We start from the raw sequence: 21,499 nt of genomic DNA on the forward strand, positions 1-21,499 counted from the left end.
TTTTTCTGAATGACGTCAAGTAATCTATAGAAATATAGATAATGACTGCATCTGCTGAAGGTATTATCAAGATCGGAGATGATGTCATACACTTTACCTGTCCGTGAACAAAAAAGGCTGCATCCATCTGCCACCCATTCAGTAGTGATGATGGAGCTGAACGCCTCTAAACTCCATCATTACGCAGAACGGCTGTAGGTTTTAAATACATATTTTCATGCTTTTTGAAGAGAAAAAACCACACTTTCAGTTCCGTAATGAAACTTCAAGTTCCTTTATTATAAAGGATTCAGATGAGTACATTGGTTTTAGAAATGAAGCATGCAGCACCTGTTCTCATGTGTTCATTCAATGGAAGTCAATGGGGCTCAGTGTTGTTTGGTTATCAACGTTCTTCCAAATATCTTCTTCTGTGTTCTGCAGAAGAAAGAAAGTCACACAGGTTTATCGTGACATCAGGGTGAGTAAATGATGAAAGAAAGTCAGTATGTTTAGATATATTAATAGGATCTCTGGGGTTGTTTAACCTTTTTAAGGATCCCGTCAAGGATGTTTAACAAAATGCGACCTGAACAAGCTGTGTAAACAACAGATCTAAGGATACAACTAAAAGGGAAGCGAGGGGCGGAGCGGAAATATAATATAAAGAAAAAGTGCTGCAGAAAATAGCACCATTACTTTAACGTCCATTCATGTCAAACTCATTCACAATTTTGGTATAAAAAGAGAAAGCAGGGATGACAACCTCATACCACAGCGCAAGAAGAATAAAACCAACATCCTTCCCTTCCGGTCTCCATCCACTGTTGTTGTCTCTATCCAACTGGTTCCCATGGCGACGCCGGCTACACGATTTTCTGAAATTTCTCACAAGTTATTTAGTTCCGCTCTTCCCCCTTGGATCGCCCACTTGTTTCCTCGGTGAGAAAGTCCAGGCATGCAGTGGGCGGCCGCACGTGGATCTGTTAAACGCGAGCAGAAGTGTGGAAAAGTAATATAGGCCAACGTCAACTTGTCACAGACCCGCATCACCTCTGGCCGTCAGAGAGGTCATTGGTGGTTTACTCGAGATGAGAGTGGGGTCAGCGAGAGGGTCGAGGACTTAGGAAATAATCCACACAAGACAGAAAGGCCTTTAATTTCTCTGGCAGAGGCAATACGAAGAAGATTAAGTACTTACTTTGAAAGGGAAAGGAAATGAAAGGTTTTTTTCTCGGAAGGTGACTAATCAAAAGCAATCGTTTAAATCGATGATGTCTCTTGGTCGTAACATCAAGATGTTGTTGATCGGTAATGCTTGACCTGATGTTATGAAGCCCGTAGGAACTAATTCTCTACATATTATAGATAAAAAACGACGCCATAGAAGAACATTTTTTGTCTAAATGGTTCCATAAAGAACGTTTAACATCTGAAGAACCTTAGTGTCTCACGAAAGGTTCTTTGTGGCGAAAAAAAGTTCTTCAGATTATGAAAAGGTAAGAAAGAGATGGTTCTTTTGCCAAAAAGAGACTTCCGAAGGGGCTTCAAGATGACTTATCATTTAAAATGAGACAAAAGGAGCATTGAAAACTAAAAACAAAGATATTTTTAATTATTTGACTATTTGTATAATGATCAATAAACACTTTTCCAGTTCATGTCAAGATGTTACATTTTTTTGGATAGAAAATTTAAGTTTTTTGCGAGTGGGATGGCCTTTGAATATTGTTAAATACATTGGTGGGCATTGCCGTCAAAAAGGTTGAGGACCCCTGATTTAAGGGATAGATCAGTCAAAAACTGTCATACTTTTTTTCGAATCAAAATTGTGTTATATTTGGATATTTGCTTTAAGCTCTCTCTGCGACTTCAGAACACAAATAAAGATATTTAGGTGACATCCGAGAGATTATCAGGCCTCCTCGTAGACATCACGGGAGGTCTCCAAACATGTTGAATGTCATGTGGGCGAGTAAAAAATAACACAATTTTGATATTGAGATGAACTTTTACTTTAATGTCGTTCTGTGAAACGCAATTGAAGATATTTTGCGAAACGTGTCTGTGGTTTTGTATTCATACAATGGAAGTCGGTGTTGTTTGTTTCCCAACGTTCTTCAAAATAACTCTTGTCTAAAGTTCTGTCGTACATACATTTTCCAATTGTCTTCAGAGTCTGTACGGTCACGACAACACAGTTAAAGCCTGCAAATGTCACAGCAATTAACAGCACAAGGGAAAAACAGCACTTATCCAAAACATATATTTAGCTGAAGATACAGTAACAATGTAGAAAGTTTAGACCTGTGGTGAACGTAAGGATAAAACAGAAACATGCTTTAAATTGCTCTTTTGGGATTTCTGTATTGTAACCTCTAGAACCGAGCTCTGCTTGCCACTCTCAAACAAACCTTCTTATTTCGTATAACTATGATAAATGGTTTGCTTTTCCTCCTTTTGGATGAATATGTCCGAAAAATTTATTACAGGGAAAAACAGGAAAGTTCGAAATTTGTACATAATGCACACACGGTTTATTAATGATATCCGGTACAAAGTGTGCGTCATACCATTATCAAGACATCACACAAGAGCAGTTTAAGTTAACTGACAAAATATATGTTTAAACAATACAAATACAAGAAACAACCAAAATGTGTAATGAAAAACGCTTGTCAGATTAGTACAGTAATGTACGTCACATGACATTATCCAGATACAGGATACATTATACATGGAGAATTCATTTGACATTGCACAAACAACGAACAAGTTAAACCGGATTTTTGTATTGCAACAATCTAAACAAATGACAGCATTAGATACATATAGATGTCTCATAGACGGATAACTGATCCGGGAGCATGTGAGGTCATTTAAAAAATAAAGATTTTGAGAGTTTTATGTACCCTTACAAATCTTTTACTTGTGTGCACTCTAAACAAATGCTTAAATTATTGACTGTGAAATGTTTTTATTGATGTCTGAAACTTTACTGGAAAATAAAACCACAATTGTTGTTATTATTAGTAGTTGGTCGTTATTTCTACTTGCAGACATGGGTTGTGACTTTCCAATGTTATCGTTTTTTCATTAAGGGAAAGGTGTTTAAATGACATTCAACAATTATAAACTTTTTAACTGTAAGTGACAGACTTTAACTCAAACTTTACTAACTTGCTTTTCCAATTCAGCTTTAGCCAGCTAGGACCTTTCTTTACAGAATAATTCCTTTTACAGTAAACTCTGCCCTCTGGTGGCCCCTTTCACATATTTCCCTCTCCTTAAAGGAAGGGAAGGTCAAAGGAAGTGTCACTTGGTATTTTGCATAATCATTTGATATATTTAACCACATTTATAATATAACATAGCCAAAAAACTTTCATACATTTTTTACCACTTGGAATTACGAAGTTTAGTAATAAATCAGACGTTTCTGTGCAGTTCACCGGATATTTTATTCTGCCTGTACCTATATTACATACAAACAATGATTAAAGTAATCAAATAAAGGCACGTTAGTAATAAACAAAAAAATACAAGTTTTGTATTAGAAAATGTAAATAATAGCAAAAAAAGGCAATAAGGCACTTGATCTTTGAACATTTTTTCAATACAAATGTATTAAACTAATCCCTTCATCTTCATTATACCATATCCAAATTATATTTTTATGAAATTTAGTGATACTTCAACCTAGTATTTTTGCAATGGACAGGTATTGTGCTGTAAGTGACAAGACAAATAAATATTGTCGTATTCCTCACTGTCTATAAATGCGCAGGAAGCATGTTTACAGTAGTACACTAAAGTAAGGCACTATCATCTGCAATGCTACAGCTGGTGGGACGAAGTGTTTCGAGCTGAACTGGGGGAGTGACAGAGTGTTTAACAGCAGCGTCTGGTGGAAGGAGGAGTTTGTCGTGTCAGTTTAAAAGATTCGTTACTTTCAGCGTCCGTGCCTTCCAATGGTGGAATCTGTCGACCTGCAGAAGATCAGAAAGATACAGTGAACAAGAAGAGTAACAGTTACATTAGATTAAGCCATAGTCATCGTTTCAATAGAAAAAGCTGTTGTGTCATGAAGATCTATGATGCTTTCCAAATATCTGAGAGCAAACTGAATTAGATTTTATCTTTGTGCATGAGGTATCAGATTTCCTAACCGGATTATCTAGATATTCATTCATATCGCATACATGTCCTTGAAATGGAAATACAAGCTTGAGAAGGCTTTGAAAATGACTGAAAAGTGTGAATGAGGGAGATGCTGGGGCAATACGTCAAATCTGTGTTCTCCGATTTACTCGGGTGAGCTGTGTTTACAGCCGTACGGGTCACATCTGTACTTACTGATTTTCTGGAACAGTTCTTCTATGTTTACAGCATTTCTGGCGCTGGTTTCCATGAAAATGGCAGAAATCGACTCCGCAAAATCTTTTGCTTCTTTAGTCGGAACTTCCCTGATAAAAGACCATTTTAGAAAGTGTGAGTAAATTGCGGCATCTTGTCAGTTTGACAGAAAGATCAAAACGAGTACATACCGGGATCTGTGCAAATAATGTGCAAATAATTAAACAGAAGAGCTACATTTTAAGGGATTACAACACTTTTAAGTGAAAATTCCATTAATATGTTAGTATATGTAAGTGCCACGGGATACTGAAACTGTGAAGAATTTGATATTTTTTCATTTGATAAAATGAACATTCGGTTGCAGAATGGATTCAGAGCTGATATTTAAATCCAGATAATCTGAATATAACCTGTTCTCAGAGAGAGGAAGAAGGTTTTCATTTACCTGATGTCACCCAGGTCGTTCTTATTTCCAGCAATAGCCACGACTATGTCCTCTGGCCCGTGTTCTTTGAGTTCCCTCACCCATTTCTTTAATGTTTGAAAAGAGTCCTGCAAACAAACACAAGGGAATAAAACCAGGATAAATCCAGGTTGCTTCTCTTAAACTATTTAAGCATAAAATGCGTCTCAGATGTGTCTAGTAAAATAAACCACAAACAATCGATTTCTGAAACTTCACAGGAGATGCGTGTGACATTTTCAGCGTCGTTCCTTTAGGAGAAACTTATACAAACATATACAAAAGTGTCCTGTAGTGAAACTCACCAGTTTAGTGATGTCATACACAATGACAGCTGCTGCAGAGCCTCTGTAATACATGGGAGCCAATGAATGGAACTGTGGAAAAGTAACATCGACTCGGTTATGTCAAAGCGGAGGCATAGTTAAAGAATAAAAACTTTCATCTGTACGATACACATAACTCTTTTATCTGTTTTATTTGTAATTCATAAAAATAAATGAATGTTGTGATATTCAGAATAAAGGTTTAGTGGCTGCTAATGCAAACATCATGTTTACTGTTATTATTTAGAAAAAAGTATTACACTTTGGTTTGTATTTCACACACAATACTTTATAACACGCAGACTGTTAAAGAAAATTCTTTCACTAGACAATCTCTCAAGTAATTCCCAGCACTCTTCTGGTTGCACCAGATCTGCTCAAGTTACAACGTAGCCTAGTTTTAACTTAAATGGGCACTAAGTTACAATTTACACATTACTAATATTTTAAATTGCATTGTTGGAGCGTAACAAAGTAGATTATCTTAAGATAAATATTCACTTGGCAGTATTTATGTTCGGAACATTCGGACTCGATGAACTAACTAAATAAACTGTAGTTTCACTCAACATTCTTCAATATGATAATGCTCACATAACAGTAATGTACCTTTAAAAAAAGACAATTGTGAGATGACATTACTTTATAGCATTTCTAACAAGAACCAGTATGTGTGTGCATCCAAAGAATGTCAAAATACAATTATCTTTTTTATTTCATTGGCACTTGGCAGTAACCTTGAATCACCCGTATAACATGTCATTTAGTAAGATTTTTTTTATGTTGTGTTATTTTTAATCAGCATTTGTTTTTATTTTGCTAAAACATGTAATAAAATACATATGTTAATAATGATTAGGTGGTATTATATTTAATAAAAACTTATTTTAACGTTATTATGTGAGGTCAAATGAGTACAATAACGAACATTTGAATTAAGAACATTCAAATCACATTTAAAGGCTGCTATTGGACCGTTGAAGGTCAACGTCATTTGCGACTTTGCATTACTTTACAGAAAGCTTACGATCTACTAGCTATGTTCTGTCTTAAGAGCAAAAGGTGCAACCGAATAACGTACAGAGTTAAGGCCATTGCACATTGAGTCCAAAATTTGCGTCTGAACTTTCCGCACCTTAAAAAATCAATACGACCACCTCACGTTGTGGCAATCACATTTGAACACTGCCTCCGATATATTCGTCTGTCATAAATCATAAAATAAATTCAACTGGGTTCGATTTTCTACGTCTTTCGCATCCGTAGAAAGCATTTTGAGAGGCGTTTTGACTATTCAGAGACAAAAAACGTGAAAAACGAGCTTTTTTACAAGCTAGCTAGTAGTTACTAAGCGTCTTGTGTGGACTTCTCATTTAAGAAGGAGCTTACGAATGGCTGGTTCAACCCTACCCTGAATACAAAGATATTTTGAAGAACGTTGGTAACCAAACAACACTGAACCCCATTGACTTCCATTGTATGAACACAAAACCCATGAGACGATTCTCAATATTTTTTCTGAATATTCACGCTAACTTTAAAATCTACGATTCACACTGGATAGAAAAATATCGTTCTCACTCGTTCCTGCCCGGCTGTGTCCCAGATCAGAAACTTGTGAAGTTCATTCCCGCTGGGGACGGTCTTGGTTAAAAATGAAGCGCTGAAAACAACCAGAAACACAGCAGTTTACATTTACATTAAGTCATTTAGCAGACGCTTTTATCCAAAGCGACTTACAAAGAGTTCAGGGAGCAATAAGCGATATGTCATGCAGGAGCAATAATACAATAGGTGCTAATACAAAGTTACATCGGAAAATGTTTTGCAAGAGTTTTAGCTAGAAAAAGCTCAAAATCAATTTCCCCTCTAATGACTAACTGAAACGGACAATGCTGACGTTAACAAAACTAGAGCTAAAAAGAGTACAAGTCAACTTTGGGATGGGGGTTTGACTCATAAAGGAGCGACACACGTTCTTTCGCTGAAGACAGATCGCATACTTCACATACTCATACTTCAGTCTACACTGCAAACGTGTCTGATCTGAATGACATGCAAATAAAAAGGAATATGAAGGACAATATAAACATCAAACATTTAGTTGGTAAACAAATATACCTACCCTATAGTTGGACTGATGTTGTGATCAAAGTGATCTTGAACAAACCGACAAACAATACTTGATTTTCCAACACCCGTATCCTGTTATTATCGTGAACATGAAACAAAAAGCATTAAAAAATATATTAAAATCCATTTCTGGCTCAAGAAATCTACTTTGGTTGAAAATATACAGTTAGACCGATATTAAACGCTAGAGATGTTTACAAAAACGCTACATTTACTTAATAACTTAAATGATATATTGGCTAACAAATATATAAGTACAGTACGCTAGTATGCAGTACGCTAGTATGCAGTACGCCAGTGTTCCCTCACGAACACGGCCAGCATCCAACCGGCGATGACGTCATAGCCGCACACATTCCTAAAGAATGAATTTATGCGGAAACATTTCCATCTTTAGCTCACTCGTCAAATATCTCCTCACAAATACACGAATTTAGTTTTTTTGTTTCGCATCATTAAAAACATTTCCCTTCACTTTGAATATAAAAAGCGAGCGGAGATATAAGTTTTCAACGGTTGCACGTATTTGTAGTGTTCATGGATTTGCTATAGCCGCACTCACCCCTAGAAGACAAACTTTTAATTCCCGTATGGCCATTTTAGAGCTCTATGAGGCAGATTAACATTGTTTTGTTCTCTATCCGATCTTCTCCTGTAGATTTATATTCATATTAGTTTCATGCGATAAACACAAACGCGTTTCATCTCTACACCGAATAACGGAAACTGACTGGAGATATTTGGCTTCGCTGTCAATCACATCACGTGACGACGTAAACCACGCCTTCAAACTCGTGCGGAGCTGCGCTCTGATTTGCGTATGACATCAAAGTACCGCGAGAACGAGTTGCGCGCACAAAATGCATATTGTTTATTACTCGATTGCTTTTATTTATACTTTAGTACTTCAATAAAATCAAATATTTTGTATAAATAATTTCAACTAGGTATTTTTATATTGAAAGTTTTTTTTCTGTGTTCCTTTCGGTCAATTTGTAGAGCATTACATTAGCACTGCAGTCTTCGTTTCATTTGTGTAGTATTTAATATACTTAAAAAAAAAATGTGCACACATTTTTATTTTTATGATTTGCTTAAAAACGCACTGTAATGAAAGCATGTGGTCCCACTGCAAAATTTCACTCTCTGGACACAATTCTTCATGTTATATGTGACCACGTACCTCTCATAAGCAACAAACAGGTAATATCACAAACCACAAAAGCCAACGAAGTCCTCCAGCATCACTGAGGCCTTCATCAGACAGGGACGACATGATGATCCCACTTTTCTGTACTCATGGGGAAATTGTTCAGACTTGAGCAGACTATTGTTTTTATTTTAGACGGCAGAATTCTGTTCACAATGATGGTGATCTACAAAAAGCTTCGTCTATAATATGAAAAAAATGAATAAAGACATTGTTTCAGAGTATTTCCGAAACGTAGCTCCTCAAACCTGCTTTTGACAGCATGACGAGGAAAAAATTCAAAGACAGAGAAAAAAACTAAGCAAAATGAATATCAGTGTTGGATTTGAACAATAGTACACAATGATCCATAAGCATTTCAAACAATGAAAAACACAACGACAGAATATCTGTATAAAAAACAAAGATAATAGGAAGAATTGGTTACAATCTAGGGCAAGTTTCCAAAATAACCATCAATAAACATTTTGCTTTAACAACCGTGGCAAAACTGGCGTGATCTCCCAAAACTTGCTAAGAAATGTGTGGGTCCGATTTCAAATATCAAAAAATGAAGCCATTACAAATTTAGCCAATTTTTTCTGCATTATGATAACGAAAGTTTGTGTAAAATATTGTAACGGAAACACATTAAAATGCAAAAAGGCTTCATTTCTGAACTCAACTTCGTTTTTAATGTTGGAGTGAAATATGGCCTAGGCTATTTTTGGCATGACTTGACAAATCACCAAAACTGTAAAACCTCCCATAATGTTTTGATTAAAACTGTGATTTTGTGCTTCACTATATGCATTACAGTTTATAAGACATGACATAACGTGAATGTAAGGAAACAAACAACAATGTAACCAATTCCACAATAAACGGCGATTACTATTTCTTGTTCTAGTGCACGTCTGCACAGTTGCGTGCAGTTAAAGTTTACATGTTAATATTTATATATATATATATTTTGACTATTAAATAGTGAAATTTATAATAAATGCTCAGAACCGATTCCTTGGAATATCTTTAGGTAAAAATACAATCATGTCCCAGAGCATCTTCCGATAAATTCTTCTGTGCGGCAGCACACCTATGGCACAATAGTTTCAGAACACAAACTTCATATTGCAGTCCGGTTTAATCCGAACCTGCACCTACAACAGAAAGTCACCAGGAGAACTAGCAGCCCGCTCTGATTTTCTGCTGCTTGGCAAAAGACGTTCAGGATACATCTCGGTGTACATTCTCATTTACGATTTAATTGTGAGCGAAACTGTATAAATAAAAAAGACGGGATGAATTAAAAAGTGAAACATTGTTTACAATGACCAGTGAGATACATCCACATGCTAAGTCCAATGTCTGAAATGATTGTTATGTTTGTCTCTCAATGTCACTTGTGTGATTAACTGACCAATCGAACGTAAGGTACGGGAAGCGTCTCGCTGTTGAAATGTTTGGCAAAAGGTTTGAAAGAGTCTCACACACCTGTCAAGAACGCACTGGGGTCACATTTGACGTTTTGCAAACAGAAAACAAGGATCATTTCATCATTTGAAGTATTATGTAGAACCAATTAATTTGTTTAGGCATTATATTAGAAGAAATTAGGTAGGAAAAAGGTTCAATTGTCACAGTAATTATTTCAAAATGGTTCCAATGAAAAATATGATTTCTTGCTTTTGTTCCTCCTATTTCAGATTAATATGTGACCTGGACGTGTTCTTGACCGAGTCAGGAGACGAGATGTAACTCATACGAACGCACGGATCCGATTGTGCTGACAATCATTTCAGCTTAAACTTCATATACAGACTTGTGTGTAAAAATAATGCATTCAATTCCAGTCAGTTTCAACAACTTTGACAGCTCACGATACCTCCTCCTCGTGTTTTCTCCAATGTGAAAAAATCTCCCTTTACCTTATGCAACGGTGGCAACAGCGTGCCGTTACGCTTGGATGTCACAGGGACACGATGAGCACAAACACAAATGCAGGTGAACTGATGAAGGGTTACAGAGAAGGTCAGATGATTTACAGGTTGGCCTCCCTCTTGTCTTTGCTAGGAGATGGTTTCATCGCATCTTTTCCAGGCTTCCCATTGGCTGGGGCAGGGGAGGGCGTAGCGGGCGCATCTATGGTGACCGCCCCGGCACGTTTGATTGGCTCATCCGATCTTGATCGTTCTTCGGGACTAGGCTGAGAAGGCGGAGCCTGTTCCGCTGTGGGCGGGACAGTCAGCTCCTGTTGCAGTTTGTGGCTCTGAAGTAGGCGGAGCTGAACACGCAGTTCCAATATGGCCTCCTGTTCCTCGTGGATGGCCTGATTCAGATGAGTGTTTTTATTCTGGAGAAAAAAATAAAACCCACACATCTCTCAGAATGACTCTGACGCACAGCCTAGCGACTACAGTGAAATCTACAAAGATCCAGGTACGGATTTTTTGGAGCTTTCGTGTGCCAACTTAATATATATTTTTCTGATATGATCAGTTTTGGCGGACCACCAAGTTGATGTGTCTGATTTGCTGTAGTTTGTAACTAAAGAGAAAAAACCTTTATTCAGACCTTTGAAACACATCTCCCTCTCTCACCTCCAGTTCTTCATTCTGCCTCTGCAGGTCTTCTAGAATCATCTGCAGTTCTTCTTCATCTTCACTCTCGCTCTCACTGTCTGATGAATATTCCTCCGTCTCACTGCGACCCTGCTGACGGCTGAATGTTTGCCATTTCAATTACAGAATGAAAGAAAGAAACACAAAAATGACACTCATGAGATTCTATACATGAAACCACTGAGCATTATTTTCTTGAAGAAGCCAGTGAGACTTAAATGTGCACTTGGTACTTTTACATGCTAACTAGGATAGAAGGTATTATTCTATGATGGGCGGGTTGCGATCCTACACACTTTACCATGGTATTACTCACATTTTCACATACAGAATAAATAAATCATGGATGACAATTATAGCTCATAGTATGACTTCCATTCTTTTCTATGGAATCCATAACAAAATACTTTTGTGTTACCTTTGTATGTCTGCGATCTCCCCACTCAGGCGTTCAATCTCCTCTTTCTCTGTGGCGATCTGTCGGCGCAGCACCTGCTCCAGCGAGATCAGCTCTTCCTGTTCTGTTAGGATCTCATTCTCCTGCGGGGAGAGCCACGGAAACATATCAGCCATACGGTTCTGATGTAGGACACTATAACCGCATGCTACATATTACGGGATCAGAGAATCACCTGTGCCAGGAGAAGATTGATAACTTCTTCCTCATTCTCAGACATCTCCTCTTTTGACACATCCTCTTTAGACAGGCTGGCGATCTCCTGTGCGATTTTAGTCTCACACTCCTGTAGATGGAGAGAGAATGAGATGGAACTAAACGTCATTACAGTAGACTGAAAGGGCAGAGTAGTTATATAAAGTGTAAACTTAGCATTATACATATTGGTTGTGATAAACCTGTAGACTTTCTAATGGCTGCTTTTAAATGACACAAAGATTAAAGGGGTCATATGGCGCGAGTTCGTGTTTTTCTGTGTCTTTGCTGTGTTAAATTGCAAAAATTTTAGTCACGGTACAAAAGATGCATTCCATCGTAAAGCGAATGCGCACCCAGACCTGCCTGAAACGCCTTGTGTAACCCCACACCCACAAATCTACGTCAGTTCGTGGTGGGATTTGACTAAGACCGCCCAAATGTATAGGCAAGTGAGGTGGGCGTACCTGTCAGTACAATTGCTTTGGAACCTGATGTTCCAAATATGGTAAGAGGCGTTACATTCCCATCACACTCTTGCAGTATTCAACCAATCACAACGCACTGGTCAATCATAGCACACCTCTCTTTGTAAAAACTGTGTTTCAGAGAGGCGGGACAAAGAGGAGATAAAACATGCCCGGTATATGGAAAATACAGTAGGTTTTTTCACGTACGTATGTACATGTTAACTCACGCAGACAAATGTAAAGTTTTGCCAAGTTTGTAAGCAAAAATCTAACGCTGTATTTGTGTTGTATCAAGGTTGAAACTAGAACATGCAATGAAAGTCTGTTAAACTCATAATTACAAGATGAAAACACGAAGTGATTTGTTTGATAGGGATGCACCGATACCATTTTTTAAAGGGCGAGTACCGATATGTTTTTTTGTGCTACTCGCCGATACCGATGCCTGTACCTTTTGACAACACAGTGAGACCAATAAAAATGGAATAGCTTCTTAATAACAAACAACTCCACCTTAAACACATTATGATTATTTTTTTGTGCTTTTCAAAAACGTTCAAAGCTAATTTCACGACAAATTTCTCAGTTATGTCACATGAGGTATCGGTGCATTTTTCGAGAACATGAGCATAGTATCGAGCCCGATACCGATACTGGTAACGGTGCATCCCTACTGTTTAATGTCATTGAGAGTTTTGTGACTGGTCTATTCTTTTAAAACTATTAATGTCTCATCGGTCTCATTCTCATCTCCCTTTTTCCATATTTATGAAACAAAATATAAAACAACAGAAACTAAACGGTTTTATTATTGGGTTTACAACTTATTTACCTGTACCTCAAACCTTTACCGCTGGCCTTTTTGAGGCAACATATTAAAACCTCATTAAACCTCGTTTGACTTTCTCTCTTTCTGTGACATGATATGTAATGAAGCACAGGTCAGCGCCCTGCAGCTCTTGCCTGTCTCTTAGCCTCACGGAGTTTGCGTTTCAGAGCCGTGACGATACGCTGCACCTCCCAAAGTCTCTCTTCCTTAGACAAATCTTTCACACCGGCCTGCAGGTCCCTGTGAAGACGGTTCAACAAGAACTCCTGCAGAAAGAAAAGAAAAACACTATTGACATCTCTCAACCGTTTATGCTTCATGAAATTAAATGAAGATGCAGACCGTCTCTTAAATGTTTGAGATAAATACAAGAAAGAAATCTGTGGAATGTAATTTGATCAAATATTTCGGACATCTCCTTTGATCAGAGATTTGAAAGAGCAACCTCTGATCAATAAAACCTTCAGCTCTGGTGTTATTTATTACACTACAGCAGCTTCTCATGAACCATCTCATGAGAGAGGGAATTTATTTTCTACTTTGAATATCACATTTATTTCCTTGTAGCCTTTAGCACAACCTAATATGTAAAGCTTAAACAAATACGGCAAAAACAGGTGGAGAGATGTGGTTTACAGTTTCACGTCCAGATCATTAGAGCAGTGAAACTGTTTAAGGATTAGAGTTTCATAATTTATTGTTTGCATGATGCTTAATCTGTATTTGTACTATTTATATAATCATTTATGATCAAAGGGATTTCTCAATTTGAAAGTGCTGAAGCAAAGGTCGTGGGTTTAATTCACATGGGGACACACAAACTGAATGTCGCTTTAGATGAAAGCTTCTGCTAAATGCGTAAATGTAGGGATGTGACGATTCACTCAGGTCACGATACTGGTCTCACGATATGATTAATTCACGGCTTATCTTTAAAAAATGACTTGAGACAAATTAGAAACGAACAACTGCCCTTTTATTATTTCTCAAAGCCGCACATTTATTTGTAAAAGAACAAATAACAAAACCAAACTACAATTTAAAAAGAAATCTAGATAATAAAAAATGAATAATACAAAAGACTATTTAAAAAAATGAACTACAGGGTACGTTATGGCCGTGAGCAGATGTAGACGGAGTGGAGTGTCAATAGTTAAACCTAATATTACCATTAAATGTATAAATTATTCAACTTGAATAATAAAGCTAACAAAAAATAAACGTATATCTATTACTGTGTTCCAAAGCGATTCGAGAAACTGGTCCTACTCGTCCCGCTACGAGCAATTCTGTTTGTTATACTGTCAATATACCCAAGTGTGTTTCAAGTTTAATATACAGGTTTGTGGCTTTTCATTCACCATTTTAATGTGATATTTACTGATCTTTATTAGAAATATCTACAGGATTTGTATTAAATCGGGAGCTTGTGAATCAGCATCGAATCGGAACATCAGAATCGATACCCAGGCCTAGTCTATACAGTATCCGCAGTGAATTGTTACATCGGTCATTTTAGTTAAAATTCATTTACACAAACAAAAACAGCGATGATTCACCTGTCTGCGGATCTCCTCTTTAATACTCTCTTGAGTCTCGGGCAGGGTGGGCATGGTAGCCATGTTGGACCAGCGTAGAGGATGGACGACAGGCTTCAGAACCACATTGCCAAAAAGCTCACGGACGTGAGTGAAGAAGACGTACAGCACACGGTTCCCGATCTAATACATCATGATGAAGTGGGAAAAGCAATAAAAAAATCGGAATTACAGAATAACTAAAATAATTTCACTTTAGACAGAAACTGAAATGTTTTTGTTTGATGTGATCTTGTAGTTTAGATCACAAAACGCAACGTAAACTTGAAATTGGCTCGGAAAACCAGAGTTGCAAATTAAAACACAGATCTTGAATGAAGAAAGTGTGCCGAATATTATAAACTCACCTGTACGGTGGGATTGAGCACGATGGAGATATTCTGGATGTTCATCTTTGTGTCTGCCTCGCGGACAATGACGTGGTCCATGTGTGTGACGAGCCAGGCCAGCAGAAGTCTGTTCCCCGCAGGCACCTCTCCCAAAAGTCGCTGAAACTCCTGAAGTTTCTCCGTCTCGCTGGGTCGCCCGCAGGCCTCCTCGAAGCGCGCGGCCAGGTCTTTACCCAGCAGGTTCTCAGGAAGCTCTCGTAGGTATTGCTTCAGCAGACTGGCCACCGTGTGGGGATCGTACTCCTCTAGACATGGACACTCTTCGCGATCATACGCTGCCTTCAGCTCATCCACTTTAGACTTCATACCTACAGACAGAAGATCCGAAAATATGTTTACAACAAATCCACACTTCGTTCCTTAAATTCACCCGCAGCAATAAAATAATTTTCACGACGTACCAGAGACGCGATAGATGCCTTCACATTTCATGCCGTAGCTCTCGATGTAGTCCACACACTCTCTGAAGACGGCTGGGAGATGTATGCCATCATACAACGCTGTTCTCCTCACAGCTTCTCCTAAAGGCGCTCCGAAGATCGGCCGGAACATCGCCGCTGTTTCCGTGACGACAGGTTCGGGTTCCGTGGTGGGCTTCTTCTTCTTCTTCTTCTCTTTCCACTGTTTCACTACGTCCGCCGCTGTCAGGTCTTTCGACTTCTTGTCCTTGGCCTTCTCCTCCTTCGGCCCTTTTTCCTTCACCTTGAAATCCTTCTCTTTCTTCTTGGAGAAACTGGGCTTCTTGAAGACGTGGATGCCTTTGGAACGCTTCATCTTGGACGGACTCTCGGCCTCATCGGCAGAACTGTCTTCCTGGAACGCGGCGTATCCCTCAGCTGCAGACGAGGAGGACAGGAGAAAAAAAGGAGAGAGGAGGAAAAGGGAATAGAATAGATAAGAAGAGAGGAAAGAACAAGAAAGGAGGAGAGATAGAAGAATGGAAGAAAGAAGAGAAGAGACAAGATGAGACGAGATGGAGAAGACGATATATTAGGAGAGATGAAACGAGATGAGACAAGAAGAGAAGGGAAGACAAAATAAAATGAGGAGATGAGACAAAAAGAGACGAGATGACATTAACATCCAGACCTGATGCTACACAGAAAACAAAATTCACAGTCCCACCCTCTGGTTCTCTCTCTCTGCCAGTTGATCATCCTCAAGGTTAGATGAGATTGAAACGAGAAGAGAAGGTAGCGTGAAATGAGAGCGAGACACCAAAACTGCAATAAAGAGGTCAGCGTCTGATTTAGTGGTGTTCCCGTGTGCCTGCTTCTGTTTTTAGTGATCCAGTTCTGTGTCCCGAGAGTTTCACTTCTGAGATGACAACTCACTAACCTGATTCTGACCGTATTCCAAACACGTATGGGGGAAGGGGACCGGGTGTGTTCTGAAAGCGGCCATCGCGCGATAGGCTGATGCAGGTGGGCTAAATATAGTGGTAGGAAATAAACAATGTTTGCCCCACTATGAACATATGCAAAGTAACTGGAATAACTGGCCATGATGATCATACTACAACCTCAGGCTGGATGATACCACTACAAACAGACTTTGGACTACATTTAAAGGGATACTTCACCCAAAAATGAAAATTCTGTCATCATTTACTCACTCAGATTGTTCCAAATCTATATACATATCTTGGTTCTGATGAACACAGAGGAAGATATTTGGAAGAATGTCAGTAACCAAACAGATCAAAGTAGGGAAAATAAAAATTCTATGGGAATCAATGGGGGGTGAGATCTGTTTGGTTACTGACATTCTTCCAAATATCTCCCTTTGTGTTTAGCAGAACAAAGAAATCTGAGAATGAGTAAATGATGACAGTATTTTAATTCTTGGGTCTATCCCTTAAATTTATTCAATATATACTATATTTGACTTCACTTTTTTGTTCAAAAAGGCCTAAAAAGTGTTTTATTCACAAGACTAATCGTATTAGACCTTTTAAAAATGGTTGTCAGGTCGATACATTTTTTTAATAATCTAACATTAAATCTTTAATCTAATATTGTTACATGAATATTTGCATGCTTTTAAAATGAGTATCAGTGTAGTAACATCTAAATTATTATTTATTTTATTATCATTATTAGTTTATATTACTGTATACATTTTACACGATTGTATTGTTACAGAGAAAAAGAAGTGCCTATGGAAGTGTTTTTGTCTATAAACAATTTGTATATACCATGCTTTGTAAAAAAAAAAAAAAAAAGAAATTCTATGAATGAAATGACAAATAGCTGGTTAAAGATAATCAAAGCATGCTTCCACGACACATAGCTATAGACGGTTTAAAAAACACGTATATTTAAAACAAAGGCCAAGAAGAAAAAATAAAATCCTGTTTAAAGCACATGCAGTTTCTACCGATCTCATATTCATTTTGAGTAGTATTGCATTCTTCTCAGGCTTAAAAAAATTGGTACAGAAAACAGCGACTCGTAATGATGTGCTGTGCACTGTGTAAACTTGTCAATGACGACCTGGATTGTTCGGCTCCGCAACACGAGTGACCCGAGCAGTTGACTATCACACACAGCATGCACTGGTGGAGAGCTACATTTTTACTCGCCTTTTCACATGAAATAACAACTAGAAGAAATTCCAATTTGTAGGTTGAACAAAAAATGCTTGCGCTGTCTTGAAAACTGGAAGCAAAATGCAACCATTTGGTGGCAGTCTGGAGCGCCGACATCCATCACCGAAATGCCGTGAAAAACAAAACACAGCTGAACTTTCATACCGAAAGAAGCACTTTGATACGCGTGCTCTTTCTCTTGCTCTCGCTGGTTGATGTGTGGGCGTGCTTGTCCGGGCGAATTGTCCAATAAGGGACAAAGAACCCATGAATTAATGTTAGAAAAAACTGAAATCAAAAATCTATACAAACCCCAGCGGAGTGTATCGAGCTCAGAAACACTATGTCATACGTCCAACTCGTATGGAGTTGACCAAGATAAGCAAGCACGTTTAACAGTGTAAATAAGTCAGAATGCATGAAATAGCTTGTTACCCCACCTGCTTAAACTGAGACGTATCAAACACAAAAACTCTGATGCTCTGTTGCTACTGAAGTTCAAATAAAAGATTCTATCAAAACATTTTAATGCTTTTAAACACACAAATAACTTACTGAGAGACAAAGAAATTACTGGGAAACTATTCTAGAGACAGGGTCTTTTTAAGATGCCCAAATGAAAACTGGATTAAGGTATAAGACACAAAAGGCACAATAAAAAATGGATGGACGGCATTGCATTAGACTACATTCTAAAAAAGCTGTTATATTAAATTTGCATCTACAAACATATCTTGGTTGGATATTCTTCTTATAATTAACTAATATTCAGACATTTGCAAATGTTCCTTCACTGTGTATACTATTTTCAAAGCCTATGTCAATAACAGAACTAAACTGATCAATTCATTATTCTATTTTTGTTTTTATATATATAGATAAGTTATAATGTTGAGTGCAAATATATAAATATGTGAGTGTGTTTATCTTACTGCGTTTCTCCTTCTTCTTAAACTTGTTCTTCTTCTTGTTGTGTTCCTTCTCGTCATCGGACACTGCATCGGGCGGCTCGTGGTGGTGTCCATCATGTGGGGGAGAAGGGTCGCCTGTTCGATACAGACCCGGGAACTTAGTGGGGCTAATTTCTTCGGAGCTTGGGGTACGAGCCACTCCCCCGGGGTGCTCTGTCCTCCTCTGCTCCGCAGGGCTGCTACTGGGTGGCAGGAAGCACTCTGTCATCTCGCACAAGTCACCTCTCCATCTCCCTTAAAGAGAAAAAATAAACAGATTTTTATATCGTAAGTGTTAAAGCTGAATTCTTCTCTTGCTGTTTTTGATGAACAAGTTGACAGAAGAATAGAATATACATTTTGTTCAGCGTGTTTGTTAAAACGAATTCAGCTCGCGCGAGTCCTTCATGTTCCTTCATCTGACCGCAGATATCAAAGATGATGTTTTGAAGAAAGTTGGCACCCATTCACTTCTATCGTCTGGACACAAAACCAAAGTGAATGGGTGCAGGCAACATTCTTACTGAGTATTTGCTTTTGTGTTCTGCGCCAGAAAGACGTCATACAGGTTTAAAATGACAAGAGAGTGAGTAAATGCTCACAGAATATCACTTTAACGTTCATGCCAGCCAATACAAGAGCCTAACACTGATCCCACTGCCATCTGGTGGCAAAAGGTTTGCTTTACTGTACTTACATTTTACATTATACCTGTTGAATTAAATACTCAAGTTTCTTTTAAATAAGTTGTCAACCTTGTTGAAAGCACCAACAATTTGAACATGTTTTTGTAACAAAATTCATAACTGTTACGATAAAGTATATTTCGGTAAAAGTTCCAGCAATGAAAATTGAAAACGTCACATGCCTGCACAAGACAAGTCATTTTTAATACCGCTTTTTGCTTCATGTCAAAGCCGCAGCACAGGAAAAGACAAATAGAATAGATACAGATACGTGAACAGCTTGATATTGACAGTAGGGCTGTTCGATTATCACAAAAATCATGATCGCGTTATTTTGCCCAACTTTGAGATCCTGATTATTTAACATTTATCTTAAAACAACATACTTTTCTTTTAAACTCTGAATTCAACTGAAAAATAAATGTAAAGAAATAGGTTCGCTGTGGATTTATACTACAAGAAAAGAGAGGATCCTTGACAAATGAAATGTTGCACAATAATCGTTTACCTCCATTATTTTGTTTTTGTAATTGATGAAAGCCAAAACTGAGGATTACGATTCATATTCGATTAATTGTACAGCCCTGCTTGATAGGTATAGACAGATCTGTAAAGCACTTCTGTTATAAAAAGACAAGCTTATTTTTATGATTGTTCATATTGCAGAATCATGTCACATCCGAATCAGCCCTTATGCTTTCCTGAATACTACAAGCTTCATATATTTCTATGTAGCTTATAGTTCAATGAAGTTTACGCGGATTATTTATGCTGTAAATAGGGGGATAAAAATCCTGTTGATCTAATATTACTGCCCTAAGGTACAGTAGAATAAATCAGTAGCTTTTTTTATTTAAAAGAAAGATAAATGGAATAGGTGGTGGATATTATTTATTGGTATATATAATAGCATGCTACCACACTGTATATCATATAACGTTACTGTATACTATCAATATACAAAAACAGGCGACTTTACAGTGTATTTATAGTTAGGGCCCTGTCACATCTATTCTCTATATTGTACACAACATATAAAGATCAAGCCCATTACCAGCAGGTTGGTTATTTTGAATTTAAATGCCACAACCGTAATGACTTTAAGACATTACAAGTGAAATATTTCCTGACAGCAGCTGCTTCGCTGAATGAACAAACACACCTCAGACAAAATGACGATCTTTGCTTACTCACGATTACCAGACCAACACACATCTAATAAAATAAGCTTCCAATCACTAAACATCAATCATCATAATAATAATATTCATAATCATTTTACGTAATGGCAATAACGTGCGGTTCACAGCCTAGCATGCTAGCTAACGAAACTATGCTTTTCTGGATCCATCGATTGTGTAAACCAGCGATTAAAAACGGTCGTAGAAACAATGTAAACGTAAAGATGCGATCGAAGAACACAGACGGGCGTAAATAATTTAAATAAACAATCACAGTACAAACCTGAAGGGATCAACGTAACAGCTGCACTTCCTGTTGCTTATTTACGTGCCAAATGACGCGCACATGCGCAGTCGCGGCCTTTCGGAATCATGGGAAATGTCGTTTGTTGTCGCTCCGATAACGGCTAAACAAGAGATTATAATTTTACACGCAGACGTGGCGACGTTTCTCGAGTATAATTACAATACGTATACATTTTATTTAGCAAAATGACAAAAAGTCACATTTGTTCCCGAGTTATATATTAAATTGTCAGCATTTTGCATGCGCAATATGTGTGGCCAGCAGGTTGCGCTATTTGAGCAAAAGTGCATTCTTAAATCTGAATGATGGCTGAGTTCATTCCTACCGTTTTACAGTCTATGATTCATACCAAAGCCTGAGGAACAAACACACTGGATGCTGTTATTTTCTAGGTTGGGTTTGCCATGAAATCTTAATGATGCAGACATTATTGCATTATGATCATGACCGTTATAACAGTTAACAGATAACAGTTTGGACACATTTTACTGCATGCGTAATAAAACGAACATAACATGCATTCAGCTGATAAACTCAACTATGAATCAGTGATGACAGTAATTTGATAATGGCTAAACATTTACGTAATATACGTTTAAAGTAATATTAAATATCACAAAATGTCTGAAAATATATTGAGGATTTGTTTTCTGTTACAATGGAACAGAAATTATTTTACACAACCTTTGAACCTTGTCCCATCTTGATAACCAAATGAAACGCTTCAACAGATTCTGACAAAAATGTTTTTTTTTTGTCTACTTCTGTTGGAATTGA

The 21,499-nt window shown here is 37.7% G+C and overlaps 2 protein-coding genes across 3 annotated transcripts; both read right to left on the reverse strand.

Moving 5' to 3' along the window:
* Positions 1-2,482: 2,482 nt before the first annotated feature.
* Positions 2,483-8,035, reverse strand: rab31 (RAB31, member RAS oncogene family). The gene is made up of 7 exons (XM_079452396.1): positions 7,823-8,035; positions 7,253-7,332; positions 6,709-6,790; positions 5,107-5,178; positions 4,784-4,890; positions 4,336-4,445; positions 2,483-3,968 (listed from the first exon to the last, which is right to left on the reverse strand). Exons 1-7 carry the CDS (start codon positions 7,856-7,858, stop codon positions 3,871-3,873), a joined length of 585 nt encoding a protein of 194 aa, XP_079308522.1. The 5' UTR covers positions 7,859-8,035; the 3' UTR covers positions 2,483-3,870.
* Positions 8,036-8,322: 287 nt separating this feature from the next.
* ralbp1 (ralA binding protein 1) lies at positions 8,323-20,787 on the reverse strand. Of its 2 annotated transcripts, XR_013786407.1 has the most exons (11): positions 20,699-20,787; positions 18,531-18,803; positions 15,410-15,844; positions 14,967-15,316; positions 14,581-14,742; positions 13,156-13,287; positions 11,703-11,813; positions 11,489-11,610; positions 11,050-11,170; positions 10,378-10,802; positions 8,581-9,728 (listed from the first exon to the last, which is right to left on the reverse strand). XR_013786407.1 is itself a non-coding variant. In XM_079452397.1 (10 exons), the coding sequence occupies exons 2-10, from the start codon at positions 18,775-18,777 to the stop codon at positions 10,491-10,493; spliced, it is 1,992 nt and encodes a 663-aa protein (XP_079308523.1). In that variant the 5' UTR covers positions 18,778-18,803; positions 20,699-20,787; the 3' UTR covers positions 8,323-10,490. The 2 variants fall into 2 exon arrangements, 1 of the variants encoding a protein (XP_079308523.1); XM_079452397.1 differs by having other exon boundaries at positions 8,323-10,802.
* Positions 20,788-21,499: the final 712 nt, after the last annotated feature.

Source organism: Barbatula barbatula (assembly GCF_947034865.1).
Source record: "Barbatula barbatula genome assembly, chromosome: 3".
Lineage (NCBI taxonomy): Eukaryota > Metazoa > Chordata > Actinopteri > Cypriniformes > Nemacheilidae > Barbatula > Barbatula barbatula.